The sequence below is a fragment of the Stegodyphus dumicola genome, chromosome X2 (genome assembly GCF_044657685.1).
Source record: "Stegodyphus dumicola isolate Sdum_Otavi_A_Nest chromosome X2, ASM4465768v1".
NCBI lineage: Eukaryota > Metazoa > Arthropoda > Arachnida > Araneae > Eresidae > Stegodyphus > Stegodyphus dumicola.
The window spans coordinates 178,293,658-178,314,153 of NC_140781.1; the positions used below are offsets into that span (position 1 = coordinate 178,293,658).

General features: G+C 35.6%; 1 protein-coding gene across 1 annotated transcript in view; it reads right to left on the bottom strand.

Moving 5' to 3' along the window:
* LOC118203700 (rap1 GTPase-activating protein 1-like) overlaps positions 1-20,273 on the bottom strand; it is a 220,969-nt gene extending 200,696 nt beyond the window's left edge. Inside the window, exon 1 of the mRNA XM_085809675.1 lies at positions 19,882-20,273. Coding sequence (XP_085665801.1) covers positions 19,882-19,904 — 23 coding nt within the window. The 5' untranslated portion in view covers positions 19,905-20,273. The remainder of the gene's footprint in view (positions 1-19,881) is intronic.
* Between the last annotated feature and the right edge of the window lie 223 nt (positions 20,274-20,496).

A 20,496-nucleotide genomic window follows, 5' to 3' on the forward strand; every position in this document is an offset into this window, starting at 1 on the left:
TACACAGCAAACGGATTTAGGGCTTAGGAAAGAACATTCCACTAAGTGCTTTTCGGAACGAGAAATGGATTTCGCACTATACACATGCAGTCCTCTACGAACATCATATTTACAAGAAATAATACTTATTATCTATTCATTATAATTAATTATAGGGAAAGGGACTAAAACGAGCTGGCCCAAATTTTTCTAACATCGAATTTTATTCAGGTACGTAAAAATGAGTAAAGAGAAATCCCTAAGAAAAGAGGATTCATGCATACGATAAAACTCCTATGAGCTGAATGTCCCCACAGATAAATTATTGCATTATTTGTTTAAATTTGCGAATTTATACATCAGCATTTTATTAAATTATGTGTTTATTTTTGTGAATTCCTACATCAGCGCGGAATACTGGATAAGTTAATGCCATATATATAATACACTTTCCCCATAATATGTCAATGTTAAAAACTCCCAGCAAAACGTTGGAAATTAATGAAACGTTGACCATGTTTAATAATACAGGCAATTATACACATATAAAAAAAAAAAAAAGAAAGAAAGAAACTTGACGTAAGTTTCCATTGGTACTTATTTCATTTATGGTGTTAATTTCGTAGGCAGACATGCAGATATTTTATCGGAAATTCCACAGACGGAAGTATTTCTGTAGATGTGCGGACTTTAAACTAGTATATCGCAAAATTTTAATAACGCTTGTTTAACACATTAAGATAATATCGCAGCTCGTCTTCAGCCAAGATTGACGACATTCGTTGAATAGCTAAATTACACTGAAGAAGAAGGAGCTTGAGTGTGTGTGTGTGTGTGTGTGAATATGGCAAAGCCTCGAGGGCTATCTGCCTAAGGGGAGGGATGCCTTCGTGGAGGACTTTCTAAGGGAAACTGGCTCGTATACACGTTACACATGGGGAAAACCACGAAAACGCTCATGCAGCCAGCCCGTTCGCGGGATTCGAACCTCGGACCGAACTACCAGTGTTCAGCGACTTTACCGCTCGGCCGCTGGTGGGCCCGAAGGAGCTTGAAGACGTTTGGTGTAAAAAATCTCATAATTCACCGGAAGAAAAATCGAAATAGTTCCATTGGCGACCGCAACAATCTATATTTAGAGTAAATTATACGGCAATAATCTGTTATGTTTCGATATGAAACCTGGACCACTGAATGTGGAACAAACAGACACCAACTGAACATGGGAAGAAAATCTTTAATAACAAACTATTAAAAAATAGAAGTATTAAGAATTTGTAATAACCAAAATTTATGATCAACATCAGTCAAACAAATTAATACTTTTATTGCTAAGCTTTTTTAAATTTATACATCCTGTTGATGTTGAATTTTACAAGTCCTGAAACAGAAAAGCGGGCTTTCTAATTTGACGCAAAACTCTTATTCATTAAAAAGGTACAAAACTAGGAAAGAAAGGTCTTGCCTTGTACTTGTCTGCATTATTATCTGAAGAATCGGTATTGCAGAGTAAAAGGACTCTCAGAATAGTACGGGCTATGGTAAAAGTTTACAATTGGGTGCCCCTTGTTTTTTGGCGATTCTTTTTTGACGCCAAGATCGGCGCCAGGAAGACATAATTTCAAGATGGCCGCTACACAAAACCAAAATAAAAAGTCAAAGAATAGCATAAACTCTGTGTCTATGTACACATCGATCTGTTTTCACTTAAAAAAAAATCCCAGAATTCCACAAACTAGGCATTGCGCACTGTTTAAATTTGTCCATGTACACATCAATCTATTTTTATTTAAAAAAAATCAGGAGGCTAAAGCAAAGTTACACTATCATAGTAACCAGAAATAAGATTTCATCGCCAAAATTTTACAAAAAATTGTCGCTAATCGAAGGGGCACCCAATTCTACACTAGAGCCCAGGCTAATCCAAGAATTATTTAAATTAAGCCATTAGAAAAAAAGAGATAGAGAATCGCAAAGATAGGAAATAAACCAAGACTTCTTTGGTATAGCGGTCCCCGAGACTGAATCGCCAATCAACAGAGATATCTCGCCAAAATCTGGCTGCGTGGTCTTATACCTTATAAAAGAAGAAGGGTTTCCGCGTTGAAAATTTGTTCAGCGGTTCCAGAATATCGTTCGTAACTGCTATTAGATTAACGTATTCTTGGACAGAGGAGATGATAACGTCCATGAAATGGTGTAACAAGTAGCTTAATGTGTGTAAAAATGCTGCAGCTGACTAACATTCATATGCGATAAAATAATAAGGATTCTTAAAAATATTCTTAGGAAACGACACACGATTATCATTATATATTGTGTTGTTATTTTTTCATTCGCGCTTCACCAGCTTGGCGAAATTATAGCTTAGATCTTGCGGCAAAATCTAAAATCGCTAAATATGGTTGGGGGCTATAACGAAGAGATATCAATAAACCTATCAAAAGTTCAGAAAGAAACACTACACGAGCTGGACCAAAAAAAAAAAAAAAAAAAAAAAAAAAAAAAAAAAAAAAAAAAGATATTCATTCAGAAATTTTCGTTAAGAACATAAACATTTCTCTCTGGAAAAGTACAAAAATGTTAAATGAAGATATAGTACCGGTACTATCGGACTACACAGCGTATCATGGAGTATGACAAGCTTCCATATCTCGGCTAATCCGATTATCGCTGATTTGATGTAATATTCCCCCCCCCCTACAGGCTCTAATAGAGAGCTAAATTTAAGGCGATTCGCTATAAACAAGTTCTACGAAATGAAAATTGAGGAAAAAGAAAATGCACATGAAAAATCAATATAAAACAACTATTAAAGTTCCGAAGTTAGGAGAACGGTCCATTGCACGAAATAAGTTATGTAAAAAAAAAATCTATTTCGAAATCTGAGGTTAAATCAAAAGTTCTCAGCGTGAATATGCTGTACAATGCGACCACAATTTTTTACTTCAGGTTTTACAAATGCAAAGAAAACTTACACTTTGTTTTTGTAAAACCTGAAGTACAAATGTTTAAAAGAGATTATTTACACTGAGTAGATATTCCCTTATTTAAAAGCAGCACACTGTACTAAATCCATCAACTTTTCACACGTTTTCCAAGAAAGGTAAATGCAACTGAGAAATTTCCCACGATTTGTTCCGAGTTGCTGGTACTGAACTGATAAAATCAAATCTTAGCATGAAAGACCTAGGAAATAAATGTATTTTATTTTATCTTTTTTGGGCGGGAGGTGGCAGGTCAGATCTTTTTTAGGCACTTCCTCGCTGTAGCGGACACGGCACACGCCTTTGGCGACGTTGGAAATAGCACGTTAATAGCTTTTTAAGTGAGAAGGCCCCTATACCGTCTTTTTCTGGAAATAAGACATCCTCCGAAAATAAGCCCTATCGTGATTTTCGGAACATTTTGTAAAATAAGACATCCCCCGAAAATAATCCCTAGTAAAAATAATGTGACAAAAAGGATTCGTTAAAAAATGCTGTTGATTTATTAAGTATAAGTAATAATATGTTTAGCTTTCCTAATGCTCGTATTTCAGAAAAATGTTTGAAACAAAATATTCCGAGAAATTAATTGTTTACCTCTACAGTTAGTTTCAAATTAATTCTTGGAATTTGTCTTAACCAGTTCACCGTTTGCCCCGAGAGAGATACGTTCACAGGAAAGGCATCGTCATCCGTTAGCGTCGGCAACTCTCGTCGGGGTGAAATTTGGGCTGAACCGTAACCCCGAGACACATACGACGCAGCGACCTTGTTCCAACCCCCACAGAATGAGTCGAAAATCAAAAGGGGTGATTGATGGGTAAAAAATTCATGAGACAAAATAACTGATAGTGATGTTTCAAATGCACTACGAACAGGCTACTTAGACAAGAAGTATTCATTTAACGATAGCTAATATCGCAAGACATGAGAGATTCGGACCAATGATTCAACAGGAAATGGATTTAGAAGAAAATCAGAATATAATTCAGAATTTTATTTATGACGATGTTCCTGAAGAAGATGACATGACTGTAAATGAATAAATTTAAATTTCTGTATTCTGTGTAAAATAAATATTAAATAAAACTATATAAATATACTTTTATTTTTGCCCTCCCCCGAAAATAAGCCCTAGCGCGTATTTTGGACCAAAAAAGAAAGTAAGACAGTGTCTTATTTTCGGAAAAAGACGGTACAAGGATAAATTTTGGGGTACTTTCTAATTAACCGCACCTTCATGAAAATTCGTGAACTTATTGGCAACTTAGTGAATTGGCAAAATACACTGTTTTGAATATCTTTACTGCTCGCCATTTTTTTTTTTTTTTTTTTTTTTTTTCCGTAAATAATAGTTAAAAAAATAAACATTTTATAAGAAATTTTATGTGAAAAATTTACATGTCCGATAGTTACATTTTTACAGGCAATGAATGCTGTTCAGCAAAATGACAGTAAAAATATAAAGCCTGTAAACCGACGTGTACTCAAACACAAATACGGTGTGGAATACGCATGCGTTGGTTAGCTGTTGTCATGTGTACACTTGAAAATCCGCTTAAAACACGCCAATTCTACTAAATATCATATTCAGAAAGTGCCAATTTTTGCGTAAAGCATATTAGATGATTAAGTTGTTCTTTTAGAAGTTGCTGATTTTCAGTACGTCTTAACATAATTTCAGTCGCATATATACAGTTAGTCAATAAAGTCTGCGTACATCAAGAAAAGTAATATCAAATCAAAATTTTAAGGTGCGAAAAGGGTAGTTTCTTAAAGTTTTATTTTTTAAATATTTAGTTTCAATAAGGGACTTTGAAATTATTTAACTGTAATATTTTCATATCTAATAATTTATGCACACTAATTTTTAAAAGATAAGTGGCCAGAAATCAAAGTTTGCGTACAACGCGAAGGAGGCGGGGAATTTCTTATCTAACTTTTAAAACTTCAAACTTGAGAATGCAAAGAAGGTTACACTTTCAAGGTCATTGACTTCCGAAGCAAATTTTACGCAAATTTTACGTTGATTGGAAGTTGCTATTTCTATTTTCTTTTCTTTTCTTTTTTTTTTTTTTCTTTCTTCTTTGGAGCCCACCAGCGGCCGAGCGGTAAAGACGCTGAACACTGGTAGTTCGGTCTGAGGTTCGAATCCCGCGAACGGGCTGGCTGCATGGGCGTTTTCGTGGTTTTCCCCATGTGTAACGTGTATACGAGCCAGTTTCCCTTAGAAAGTCCTCCACGAAAGGCATCCCTCCCTTTAGGCAGATAGCCCTCGTGTGCTTTGCCATAATTAAATACACCTATTTTCTTTGACGAAAATGACAACCAATAAAGAAATTCCTTTAGTTACGAGACAACTAATTATCAAATTGAGAGATGAAGGTAAAACTCTTCGTTATATTGGTAAAACCATTGGAAAACCATTTTCTAGTGTGCAAAGAGTTATTCAAAACTATCTTGTCACTGGTAGTCTTGCTGTAAAACCAAGATGTGGGAGACCGAAGAAGCTAACGCAGAGAGAAGAAAGAAAAATTATTTTACGAATTAAACAGAATCCTAAACTTTCTGCTACAAGCAGTGCAAAAGACTTTTTTTTAACTAGCAACAAGGAAATTTCTTCTGAAACTGTACGAAAAGTGCTGCGAAAGTCCGATTATCATGGACGCAAACCTAGGTCTAAGCCATACATTTCCGAGACAAATAGAACGAAAAGAATTGCTTTCGCCAAAACATATTTAAACTCTTCGCAGGACTTTTGGAACAATGTAATTTGGTCAGATGAAAGTAAATTTACAATATTTAAAGTTGAGGGCCACCCTATTGTATGGAGAAAACCAGGAACAGAACTGAATCTGAGAAATTTAAATCCAACTGTCAAACATGGAGTTGGCGGTGTGATGGTATGGGGGGTGTATGTCGTCGAAAGGAGTTGTAAATTTTCACATTATTGATAAAATCATGGATAAGTATGTTTATCTGGATATTCTGAAGAAAAATCTACGAGACAGTGCCCGAAATTTAAACCTTTCTAATACCTTTATTTTCCAACAAGACAACGACCCGAAACATACAGCTAAAATTGTGAAGGAATATCTCCTCTATCACACTCCAAGACAGTTGCGTACTCTTCCACAGTCACCAGACCTCAATCCAATCGAACATTTGTGAGCAAAATTGGAGAAACGAATTCGAAAAGACAATATTACGTCGGATGACACTGAAAAACTAGTTCAGTCAATGCCCAGACGTCTGCAAGCTGTTCTGAAGAATAAAGGATATCCTACAAAGTATTGAAGTAATGTAAAAAACTTATATTTTGCTTTTTTTTTAAAGTGTACGCAGACTTAATGGAGGGAATTTCTGAGTTTTTTTTTTTGACAAAATATATTTTTGAAAAAATGTAAAAAGTATTACACTGATATTATTTACTTTTTATTTAAGCTTACAATTTTAGCTAATAGAAGAAAAAAAAATGCAATGATTAAAATAAATTTTTTTACGCTTTAAGTGTTTTTGTAATTTAAAATTTAGTCTGTGCGCAGACTTTTGTCACTAACTGTATATTAAATTGTATTTATCAGAATAACTGCAACCAATGATAATTTTTAAATAATTTATACCTGTGCATTAACGGCACAAAATGGGAAATACAGTCCTTTACTTTGCGATATGATGCGAAAAGAATAGTCTATCGTTCTTCAGGTATTGTTTACCAAGGAACAAATAGACTTTTATTATCGATCTGGGAAAAATAAAAGCTTATCATATAAGATCATTTCCTTTCGATATGCATTCACTGTTACCTGAAAAAGTGTTTCAAAAAGCGAAATAAATTTGACAAAACCAGCCACAATCAGTACAGAAAGCAAATTATGAAATAAGCGAGTTTTTTATAATCTATATATCAACGATTCTTAAGCAGCTCAAAGCCTCTTTTCAGATAAACATTTTCCTGGACCGCTATACATATTAAGCTGTACACGGCATTTTCGCAATTTGTTTTCTATTATGAAACTGAACAACACATGAAATTTTAGTTTAAAAAATCACCATTAACCCAACTATTAATTCACAGACCCTCAAAAGTCCAGGTAGCACTGTTGAAAAATCACTATTCTCTATAACATCAAATATCTTATTGTTTTACGCTCAGATTTATTTAAGACATATTTTTTTCACATTTTAATGCAAAAATACTTCGAAATTGAAATTCCGGCGAATTCCTTGTCAGATCGCATCTGAAAATGACAGGATAATTTCACAGTAAAAAGTTTATAGCAGTTTGTTGAGCAGGGAAAGAGAATCAAAAAAATCTACTGAGCATCAATGATTGTTAATATTTCTCTATTTAAAAAATTCTGCATTAGAAACGTAATTACCAGATGAAATTAATTAAACTAGTAAATACAGCTACGGCAAAATAATAACAATTAAACAATCTCTCAAAGTGCATTTGTACATTAATGTCACGTATTTTTTTTATAATTCTAATCTTTTTAAAATTACGCCTAATTTTATTATTACGTCATTCGCCGTTAGGCACTACACGGAAAGGGAGGGATGCTCAAAGGAGGTCTAAGGGAAATTGGAGCCTATACACTTTACACATGGGGAACGCCTCTGCAGGCAGCCCGTTCATCGGGACTACAGCCCCGAACCGAACTACCAGTGTTCAGCGGCTTTTACCTCTCGGCCGCTGGTGGGCCACTCACACCTCATTAAGAGTCAAAACTCCAGCTGAACTTGAAGCATGTACAGATGAGATGAAATTAAACAAGATGAAACGGATATCTCTTTTAAACCGTATTAAACATACTTAAACTTCTCTGAACCTGTTAAGTTAAAATTTAAATAGAACACTCTTATTTAGCTCATACTGATCTTATATCAATCACACTTTATAATTTGAATTTCACAGAACATCTTCACCTAAATCACAAATGTCACATGTAATATAATTATTGCTTTAAACGATAATCAGTCTGTTATTTACATAAATTTCCATAAATAAAAATGTGCGATGAGCAAAAATTGTTTTAACTTGCATCAAATTCGAAAACAACTTTAATTATAGCATTATATGTTTAATGACAAAAGTTTTGTAGGGAAAGAAAGTTTTCTAATCAAAGTTATCAAGAACGCGTTAACGCCATCTCTGATAGCAATACAAGCTTAACCATGTTCCACGCTAATTATAATTTTGTCTGTCGGTGTATTCGGCAATAACGACCTCTATTAGCAATGAGTTATTGGATAAAAAGCTCTAACTTTCACTATTACCGATATATCAATTACATGTCTCGCTTCTGTTATATAAGAATCGGTATTTTTTCCGGCCGAGTAGTTACGATCGCAGACTTCTTGCTGGCGAACCTCGGTTCGACGTCAGGCGAAAGAGTTGGCTGCATGGTTGGTTTTCGTGGGATTCCCCCTGCGTAACGCGAAAACGAGCTAAAGTTCCTTCGAAATCCCTCCCCGAAGGCAACGTATTATAATAAATTCTCTTTTAAACTAGACTGAATGTTGGTTTAGATAGAAATACCACTGAACCACACCTGTAGAAATTTAGATGTGACGTTTAGATTTATTTTAGAACTTTGTTAGCTACGCCGCACCAGTACTGTCTATTATACACTTCCCTTAAGCAGATAACTCTTGCGTGCTTTGTTATATTCGAATAACATATTTCAACATGCAATAAGAACTGCCGTGTTTTTGGCGTATTTCCAAGTACTATATAGACGACAATAGTCAACTTATGCGTGCGGCGTACCGCAGCCGTGTATCAGTCCACGTGGATACGCATGCTTTATATTTAACCTCGAATTCGAATCTTACACACGTTGACGTTTCGTGCTGCTAGTTGCAAAGGTACCCTGGTGTCACAATATCAATTCTACATAATTTTATGCGAAAACGCTATGACATAAAAAGAACTACTTTTAGGCGCGATATCGCGAATTTTTTTAATTCTCTTAATTTCAGGAAATCAGCACAATTTTAGCCAGCCGAATTGCTGTCCCTCCGATTCCAGAGTAAAATTTAATTTGTGCTTATGTACGTGTTTTGTAATTTTTTCTTTGATTGATACACAAAAGAATGCAATATTGATTATAATATAAAACTATTGATTAAATAATAACAAATTAAACATGCTTAAAGAAGCTATCAAATTATTTCAGATGCATGTACACATGCAGACTGTCCGAAAATGTTCGAGAGATAAGTAGTTTATTGTTATTTCTGAAAACGGAGTAACACACTTTTTGTTGACAACTGCCTTTTCGTTCTGCCATTAGTCATTAGTGCAACCAATATAGTGGTTACTGAAGCTGACTGCAATACCAATGAGACCGAGTTCGAATCACGGGGATAGTGTCTATGCGGCAAGGAGGCACTCAAAATACACAGCGAGCCGAAGGCCTCTCGAGAGGTTGTAGTAAGGAAAGGGGTATGGGAGACCGTCGGACTGGGCCATAATTGCCCAGTTAGTGCGGCGGGATTACACCTGCACGGCCAGTGGTTAAAGTCTGGTGTCCCGCCCATTTCTACCTGTGTCTTTCTGCCATACCGAAGAGGCCCAGGTTCGAATCTCGGAGGAGGCATGGATGTTTGTAAAAGTGTGCGGCAAGGAGGCACACAACAACACGGCGAACTTAAATCTTCTCGAGAAGTTGGTAGTAGAGGAATGAAGGGTGGGAGAATCTCGGATCGCATTACGGGGTGTTCTCCCTCGGAATTCCATCCGAAGCCTTGCTTTTACCATGTACTTGTCATTAGTTATTGCATAATGTATAATGTTTTTTTAAATATCATTATTCTAAAAATACCAGGCCCCATTAGTGGCCAAGATCGCTGAGCTGGTAGTTCGACTTGGATACCAACCCAGGTGAACGGCTGGCTGTATGGGCATAATTTACTCATGTGTATGGGCCATGAATACGAGCCAGTTTGCCTTAAAACGTTCTCCACGAAAGCGTTTTGATTATTTACCATTTATTATAATAAGGAAAGATGTTGGAATGAACACAGTTTGAAATGTAATATAAAATGTATATTCTGAACAAACGCTTTCGATTTACAAACAAGTGTATTGATAAACAGTGATTCGACAAGACAAGTACTGCAGACCAACAAAACAATGTTTCGTGCGCCTAGAAGCATCAATAGACGCAAACTGCAACGATTGCAGATTGAAAATTTGGGACAAACAACGGCCCCACCAGTGACAGAGTGGTTAAAACCTCTAAATACTGGTAGTTCGACTTGGCTTGGGTTCAATCCCAGACGAACAGGCTGGCTGCATGGTTGGTTTTCACCATGTGCAACGTGAATACGAGACAGTTTCCCTTAGAAAGTCTTCCACGAAGGTATCCCTCTTCTCTATCCAGGCAGACAGCCCTCGTGGCTTTGTGAAATTCAAATAACCTAACGTGGAACAAACAACTGAGGTGGATTACATTAGTCCACATGTAATAGTCCGGGATGGCTTGGCTTATTTGAATATGGCAAAGCACTCGAAGGCTGTTTACCTAAGGGGAAGGATATCTTCAAGGAGGCCATTTTCTAGGGTAAACTGATTCACATATACGTTACACATGGAAAAAACACGAAAATGAACAATGCAGCCAGCCCGTTCTCTGGATCAAACTAACAGTATTCAGCGACTTTACCGGTCGGCAGGTTTGGGATGGAATTTCATGTTCCAGAGTGATGGCCCGTTTTCCCGATGGAATCATGACAATAGAAGTTACTTGGATCTGTCTGGAAAAGTGTATGTATCCCAATATCCATGTTTAAGATTATTTTCAGAATATGCGGTGGCAACCGGACGGTACCATGTGTTCGTAAGTGGCCAGAGCCTTTTACATGAATGGATTAGAAGATGCAAGCCCACTCCTCTGCGACTCCCCCAGCAGACTTTTGCGCTTGCGGTTAATTTAAGGATAACGTCTAAGCCTATGGTATTTCAGATGGCGACAATCTGGAGTAAGCATTCATCGAGGCATTCAACAACTAGCTAACTGAATTTGCTTGGTGGTGTTTGTAACTCTCCAATGTCTGTAAAACAAGTAGCTTATCGTCTCCAAGAACCTCTCGATCATGAGAACGGAATGGTTAATCATTATGACGAAACACGCGAACTTAATTGAGTGGTGTATTTTTTAAATCTCCAATATTTGTTCCATTTGTTAAGAATTTATAGTCTACACCAATTTTTTCGAAAAGCATGATAATAACCACTACTACGCCACTCAGTAGAGGAAATAAATGTTGTAATACTATGTTAAATCTTTTTCCACGCAAAGAATTTCAGTCTTAAAATCTGCAGCTTAACGGTTACTTACCCTTAGTTTTTTAGTGTAATTCTGGTTTCGGAAGAAAGGTGTGTAATTTTTTTTCCCTTGGGGGAAAAGTGAAACAATCTTTCCTCTTTCTTAGCTTAATTAATAACACTGTTTATATAGAATCATTCGCATTGTCTTACATTAGTTTTAAAAAAAATGCGTTTGTAGGGTGGAGAGGTTCTATTGCTTAATTTTATCAATCAATGCGAAATAATACGAATAAAATACGAACCGCTGTATCAGTAAAGCGCTTCGTATTTTATTCGTATTATTTCGCATTCTTAGTACAAATATATATTTTTAACTGCATAATCTTCGTCGAAATAATATAAAATAATCTGAAAAATAAAATTCCCTCACTTGCATAGCAAATATCGGTATGCATAACGGTGGGGCGATTTTGTAGACATTCAGATCGCTTTGATCCTATCCAGTTCCTATATTTGAAAATGCATTCTTAGTCCACTCGCATTATATTTACTTTTAATGCTTTGCATGCGGTGAGGGCATATGCAGCTTGATGTAAGCAGCGAATAAAGCATATTTATGGCTATTTATTTAAGAAAAGAGATGATTTCGTGCAGGACTTTACAAAGGAAATTGGTCCTTATTTGCATTACACATAAGCAGAATCAAGTAAATTTCATATTACCAGCACAAGAGTCCGGAATGAACTGCCTGTGTTTCTCGGCTTTAACCACTTGGTCTACGGACAGCGATGCAACTGTATTACAGTATCTTACCACAGCATAAGTAATGTCTAGGCCAACTAAATTGTGATGCTAATTCTGAATGTTTAATGGACTAATACACCCCCTCGGAAGTGCATATAAATAATCTTCTTTTCCATTTTCGTCGTCGGGTAGAGTAGACTTTAAGGTACCCCTTGTATTATGGCGAAGTTGTTTGATTTATTGCCAAATTGTTGTTTCATTTATGGTAGCCTGAGTAGTTGAATGTTATGGAAACCCTATTGTGACGTAATCGGGTGCATGAGTCTGGGAAATTTTGAATCATAAGATGTTTTGGAAGCGTTTTTGTGGTGTGTGTTAAAACCGTTTAGATGGATTTGAATGGGTTTGTAGGAAGAAAGGTTCAGATGGTCACCATGTGAAGCGTTCGATCAGAGAGAGTACCTGGTTTGAAAAAAGTAATTTAAGTATGATTGATATTTTTATTTTTACGTGGCTCTGGGTGTACGAAGCGAACTCGAAAATCATGGACAGTGAATATTTGCTTTTGGTAGTGCTTAAATGTATAACATGTTTTTCCTTTTTTATGTTATTTTATTGTTCGGTTTAAAATGTATTTTATTGAGATTATGTATTTTTTGTTTGCCTATATTGTAGACTTTGGTACTCTTTGACTTTTCAAGTGAAAATATATCGATGTGTACATGGACAAAGTAAAGGGAGTGCGCAATACAAGTTTGTGCAATTCTGAGATTTTTTTTTAAGTGAAAATAGGTCGACGTGTACATGGATAAAGTCAAAGGAGTGCGCAATGCCATTTTTGTGCAATTCGGTTTTTTTTTTTTTTTTTAAGTGAAAATAAGTCGATGTGTAACATGGATACCGAGTTTGTTCAATTGTTATTTTGAAGCCAAAATAACGAGTCAAAGAACTGCACAAAATCGGTATCCATGTACCGCCAAAAATCGCCAAGTTTCGCCAAGGGGTACCCTAAACTATACTTTTTGACATCTTCGTCTACCACCAATCGTATTCATAACAGTAAACTTTAAAAAATCAGCGTAATTAAAAGTTTTACAGTATCCAGTCCTTAATGAAAAGGATCTACGGGAGACCGAGTGTATGAGGCCGCAGAGAACACTGGTAGTTAGACTCGAATTCTGGATTGGATGAGTAAGCATTTTCATCTTGCAACATGAATATGGGCAATTTCCTTTAAAACATATTCCACGAAGGCCCTCTCTCTTAGACAGATAGCCCTAATATGCTTTGCCATAATCCAAAAATCAAAGCCTAGTTTAAAAAAGGTTAGGTTATTTAATTACGGCAAAGCCTCGAGGGCTATCTGCCTGAGGGATGCCTTCGTGGAGGACTTTCTAAGGGAAACTGGTTCGTATACACGTTACACATGGGAAAAACCACGAAAACACCCATGCAGCCAGCCCGTTCGCGGGATTCGAACCTCGGACCGAACTACCAGTGTTCAGCGACTTTAGCGCTCGGCCGCTAGTGAGCCCCCTAGTTAAAAAGAAATAGTCAAATAGAAACGATTGTCGAGAGCACTAAGTTATCTATTAAATTACACAAGAAACTATGAGAAAGACATATCATAAAAATGCGTGTTTTTCAATATACTATTTATTTAAAAGAATACGGATAATACATAGTGAGAAGCTAAGAAAAGTCCAGGCAACCAATTCATTTCAGTTTAAAATCGAATTTTGGTTTTTAAAATAAATTGGCATTATTCAACCATTTCTAAACACTCGTCCAGTAAAGGGTTTAGCAAATCACGGAGTGGGTTAGGTTAGATATTCGAATACAACAACAAAGTACACAAAAGCTGTCTCCCTGAAGAAAGAGATGCCTTCGTTGAAAACTTTCCTAGGGAAACTGGCTCTTAGGACGGGGAGGACACACATAGGACGGAGAACGGCATGTTCTTACCAGCACTTTTTCAAAGAGGACAGCAGAAGCAGAGCACTTAATGCAATTTAAATTCTAGTAATTTTAATGTACTGGCATCAAGAAATAAATAATACTCATCAAAATACAGAGTTAAATATCTAATGCATTTAATCTGTAGTTTGTAATACGGTTTATGTTTTCATATTAGCTAAAATTTCGACGAAAACCTCAGTAACAGAAATTTCAACGCAATGTTTTACTAGTAACAGATGACGTAGATAGGAAGGAGAGAAGCTCGGATAGGATGGACAACTACAATGAAAGACGGTGTTAGCTTGGCCAAGGTCACGGCTCCCGATTCGAAAATGCTGATGATTCGCCAAATCGCGAACATATTTATAAGAATTTATCTGATCGCTAAGAATACAGAAATAAAAACTTTCACCTCTCAATTAAATTAGTAGCGTGTCTACGGGAAGGGATCAGAACAACTTTTTGGGAAAGTTAATATTTTTCAAGTGAGACAATTTAAAAGGGGTTAGTCATGGCTCGAAGGAACAAAAAGAATAAGCTGACGATAACTGAAGAATCGCGTGGTGACAGTTATAAAACCGAATTGATGAGAAAAATTATTTTTACACTCGACAGAACATTAGAAGAAAGTCGCAACGAGATTTCAACAGCTTCATATTCTTGCAATGCTTCTATTTGAAATTTGCAAGTGAAAAACACAATTATCTAACAAATTATGATCAGGATGATATTGATAAGGAAGACTTTCTCATTATAGAATCTTATTTCAGTTACTCTAAAAGAAGAAGAGAAACATGGAAATAAATCCTTTTCAACTTTGTCAATTTCTTCTAAAGTACACGCTTCAGAAATTTTGTAATAATAGTGCGAATTTTTCTTGAAATTGCAATAAGTGTTATTAGTTATCAAAGGAAATTTTCTAAATAAAAATCGATTAAGAAATGCCTAAGACCTATAGACGAGTATCTTGCCAATAATAAAAGCAAAATAACATTGTGAAGTTTTAGTTAAAAATATAAACAAGGTTTTTAATGTTTTTCCTGTGAATCATTTTAGGTCATTACACTGTTATATTACATTGGATATTTTGTAACTTTTTGGTGCGTATTGAGAAAGGCGGTAAAAACTGAACATAAAAATCTCAATTTGAATAACAGGAAAAGAGCGAAATTTCACTCTCGCTCCTTCTGCGGAATCAAAACAATAGAAACAGGAGAACCCTAGAAAAGCAATGTTAGAACCTGACTGACCTCTGTGCGTTTCTAGACACATTAGGGGTTATAAAAGATCAGTTGTCACTTCAATGACTCTCATATCGGATGTCTATTGCTCGGGGTCAGGAGAGGTTCAAAACCTCCTTGTCTAGGACCTCCCCCCCCGTTGCTAGACAAAGAACCAGGGCAATATACGCAATTGTTGGTGCTTCGTATACCGAGAAATTAGTATAGAGGGAAAAGTGAAAGGAAAAATACTGGGAATCATGGAGGTAACTTGCTACCTCTATGCTGGGAATTGATGCAAGCTTCAGAGTAGTAAATTAATTAAATATCGTGTCAAGTAACAAGAAAACAGTGTGAACATTAGTGTACTTGTAATCAAAATTTTTGAGTTTAATATTAAAGTCACGTAAGGATATTTTTTTTTAAATCTATTACAGCAGGATAGTACAACCGAATAGAAAATATTTTAGTTACCATTAGCAAACGTAAATTATTTGTATTACCACAGTAGCTCTCGGTTATATATTTCAGTTCCTACTTTCCCTTGGATTTCCTTTATCTTGAGATTGTAGCTTTTCTTTGACTTCTCCATTTCTGTGTTTTTCATTCTCTAGTACAGGGTTTCTTATGCTGTTTTCAGACGCGACCCCTTTTTATCACTGATTTTTTCGCGACCCTGAGGATCCCATAATATTTACAAAAATTTTGTGGGGCCCCCATAAGCATTGCGCAAATCCGACACACGCGTGAGTGAAACTGTCAATTTTTTCACTTGTACTGTAATATACTATTGCAGTTTTAGGTCATCAACTTTAATTTCTAATTTTAAGACATAGAACGATGTGAAAATTTTAAATAAGTAACTGACAAAATGACAGCGTCGCGTGCAAAGCAAGAAAAATGAACGTTTATATTTTAAAAAGAATGCATGGAAACGTTTTCGTTTTTTTCTTTGTCTGTTTGTCTTATATTTATTTTCAGATACATTGTGTAAAAAGATTTGATAATTGTAAAATTATTATAATAAGTTAAAGAAATATCGGTACTTTTCCGTTTTGCCGGCGCAGGCGATAACGTCGCCAATAATGGTACAACTGATGCCAAACGGAATATCCTCGCTGGTAACCTTTTACGCCTCATTTTCAAAACAAGTAGCAGCCATTTCTTATCAGATTCATTGTTTCTTTCAATACTGGCATACAATTGCATAGAATTCTTATCCAGATTGTTCAATTTTTTTGCCCTAAGGCCATTCGCTGTAATTAAGTCAATTAGGATGCAATCACACCGTTCATCCGAAGGCAAAAATGTAGAAAAGGTAAAGTCAAGGATTAAACTCATCAATTCTAATGAGAATGCACTAGAGAAGTAAAGCACTGCGGTTTTGCATAATTTCTGAGTAAGCTTTTCGTACAAATTGAAATAATTATTGCATTTAAACTTGTATTCCAAATTAAAATTTAATTTGAAATTAATAATTACTGATAGAATTGAATTTTTGTAGCGTAGTTTACGTGAAATCACTTGGGGTCACGTGATACGAACCGGCGAATCAGGATGTTGAACCATGAAAGCATAGTAAATTCTTAAATTAATGTCTTACAAATTTATTGGCTTTCTACAAAATTTTAAACGATATTAAAATGTTTATGCCTTCAAAATAAAAAATTCTTAGAACTAGCCTTTGTTAACATTTTTTATGTGTATACTGTGTGTTGTCGCCAATAAAGTCTGTTTGGCGAGATTTGCGCCGGCGAAACGGAAAAGTACCGAAATATCAAAACTGCTAAAATTTTTGGCGAATTATATTCAAAATAAATGAAAATTAATTCGATTTATTTTCTCAGACATGCTTGGTTCGTTAGTGAATTGGTTTGTTTAATAAACCTACGGCTCTCTTTTTACGGGGAGGAGAAAGATCTACCAGGATGATGGATATAAAATTAACAGATTATGCCAAAGAACCTTGGCTATTTGGAAAGGAAAGGATGGCTTCGTAGAGAATTCTCCAAGGGGAAACTGACTCGTTTGCACGTTTACACATGGATAACTGTGAAAACACTCAGTGTTCATAGCTCGAACTACCAATGTTCAGAAGCCTGATCCACCCATCCTGACTGATTCCCTTTTAGGATGGCTTCTAATGGGAGGTGGTTAGTCGTTTCACACGGGAAAAACTATCCGCAGCATCAACTGCCAGAAACAGAACTCAGCGTAAACTATTCAGAACTCTGGCGTTAGTAATCGTTACTACTAATTTTATACCATTATACTACTAAAGATAACTTTAACCATTTTTTTATTTTGATAGTTTTCCCTTTAACTATTTTTTCAGACATTAGATACAAATTTAAACGTTTAAACTGCCTTGTTGCATTCTTCCGTGTTGACTAGATTAACTGGCAAATATTCCGTATTAATTTCCACTACCCTTATTTATTTATTTCCTATCGAACTTATCCTGAAGTGGCAATTATTTACTTATATTTATAGTACGCTTTAACCACTTTCGATTGATTTTTTTTATTTTTCTACTTATTTTAAAATAAATGATACAGTTAAACTTTTACGCGCTACTGAAGTATGGGCCCAAGTGCTTCGTTTTAAGTAAAAAATTATTTTATTTGAAATGCTGTGCTTTCTTAATGTAAAAGAAGAAATATTCAACATGAAAATGAAGCGGGAGGGCATATTATGATCCGTGTTGTGTCCAGGGGTTCCGGGTCATTTTTTTTTCCCACAGCTGCGCGCTTAAAAAATGCACCTGCGCGATGTAGTTAACTGAGCTATGTGGTAAAGAAATGCATGTGGAAATATAACGTATCATATGTAAGGTTAAACTTTTCTGTACAGCTTTGTATTCATTCAAATACAATGCACTTAAAACTATTTTTATTTTATGCTTTGCACGGTTGCTCAAAATTAAAAGACGTTATCGGATAATCCTCAGAGTTTGATATATAGATGTTCTGTATTCGGCTAGGCGCGTTGCAAGTAAGAGCACGTATACAGTTTCATTGAAATCTGTTCGATCTCGTGTACGCCTGCACTTTAAATGGAACGTCGGCTGTGAGATTATTTCGTTTCCCATCAATATCCTGTATAACAAAATCGAAAGGTTGAATTAATTAACTGAAATTCATTGAAATCGAAAGCTTCGCTATAAAACTCCTGACTTAGACCAACAATATTTATTAACTATTTCAGCTTTCATGTTAAAAAAAATTCTTTAAATTTTTCCAGCCTTCAAATACGCAGCTATTTTTGCAAGCTGTTAAAATATACCGCAATGCAAAAGCACAGCATTAAAATAAATTTATCTGCTGCATGCACATTAACATTTCCCACCTAATGCACACATATAATATCCTTTTATTAGCAAGTTTCATTTTTTGATTAAGAATACTGCATGTTTTGTAACACCTAAAATTTAGGACGAAAATTCTGATTTCCATACTTTCAAACTGATTACATTAAACGTAAAAATTACTATGATGTGGATTTGCCATTCATATTACTTTGAGTTCAGAACCTGGTATTAGTAGGATTCAATGATTCCACACGATTGGGAGTTTTCTAATTAACTAAAAAGTTAAGTATAAAAGAATGAAAATCTTTCAAATAACACTTCATGTATCCCATTACGGAAATTTAAGACAGTTTAAAACTACTACAACAATTCTAGCAATGATTTGTTTCATGAACAACTTCTCGGACCCTTTTTTTTTTAGAGTTTCAGCAATTTTTTTTTTTTTTTTTTTTTTTAAATTCAGCCCGCTTAAACGAAATGCGCTATTTTCCAGCAATGGGCACAAAAACTTAGAAGAAACTATCACTCAGTATCAAGATATACATTAATTATTAACCAGCGTCTTCATAATAAAACAAGACAAAAAATTAGTTTTGAGCAGGAAATAACGGTTTGACAAAATATATATAATGCATTTTATCTATATCCTCATTCACCCACTTATATGGATCGATTATTTCCGGACAGCATCCCTCTGACTAGTAACAAAAATATAGATCTCGGATCTGTCTGCTGCCGCTAACAACGTTATCTTGATCCGCTCCAGTGCATCTTCCAACTCCGAAAAAATATAATTTATAACATTAAACAAATATAAAGAGTCACAGAATTCAAACTTCTGGACTATATGCAGTGGTTTTAAAAAAGTTTTTACGACTAACCAAAATTCCCTCCACGTGGGTTCACTTTTCAGAAGAAATGCGCGAGCATAAAATGTAGCAAAGTAGTAAGAATAATAGTATCAGTTCCCGATGTGACAGGAACCAAATAACATGCGATCAATCGTACACTTATCCCAGAAGGCCATATGGCTTTCCATCAGTCCAGAATCAGCTGCTGCTAGATACCCAGACGATCCGGTCGGTGCCTTTGCCGGCTGAGAAAAAGAACAGTGCACTTTGCAAGCGCAACATATGTTTCATACCCTAGCCCCGCTGTATGGATCAAATAGGAAGTGACGGCTTTCTTTTTTTTTTTTTTTTCCCCACCGCAACATGGATATTGAGCAAATGTATTTTAAATACGAGTGGCGACAAGTAACGAATAAATGTTTTAGAGTGCAGAAAAGATATTTAATTTGATAAAAATGACAGTAGTACAAAATACATAAATAAAAAACTTTAAAAAATTAGTCATGCAGGATGTAAACAAAGCATTTTAGAAAGAAAAATAAACACTTACCTGAACATTAGAGATAATGCCATATGATTATCACTGAAGTATTTGCTTAGATAAAAAGCAATATTCAAAAACAAGTTCTACGTGAAGGTTCACCGATTGTCAAAGTACCGTTCTAAGTCATTTCCTATACGTACAAATCCAATAAATAACACGTGCTTTATCTCGCAAACGTTTATATACGCTAAGAGATATTCGTCAAAATGAAGCATCACAATGAATGCATAAACTATTTCATCTGAAAATACGTGAAAGTGACCTGCTACACAAAGTTATTAATTTATGCAAAGCAGAAAAGAAACAGAGTGAGATTCAGAAGAGCACACATACTAACCATGCATTCTCGTCATGAGCTACACACGACAATCTCTAAGTCCGACTGCCGTGCACTGCGAAAAAGCGGTAACAGGGGAAAAGGATAACTCGCCAACTCCAGCTGTGGCGCCAAATGAGAATTCTCGTCGCCAAACCATAGCCTCCTTCGGGCTCTGACTTTTCTCAGATGCGTTGGATGACAAATTTTTACCCATCGAAGCTTTTAATGGTAACATTTAAAATTCCATACAGGATTGATTTGGATTGGTTCACTGCGAAAGGAGGATTTGTAATTCAGTGCGA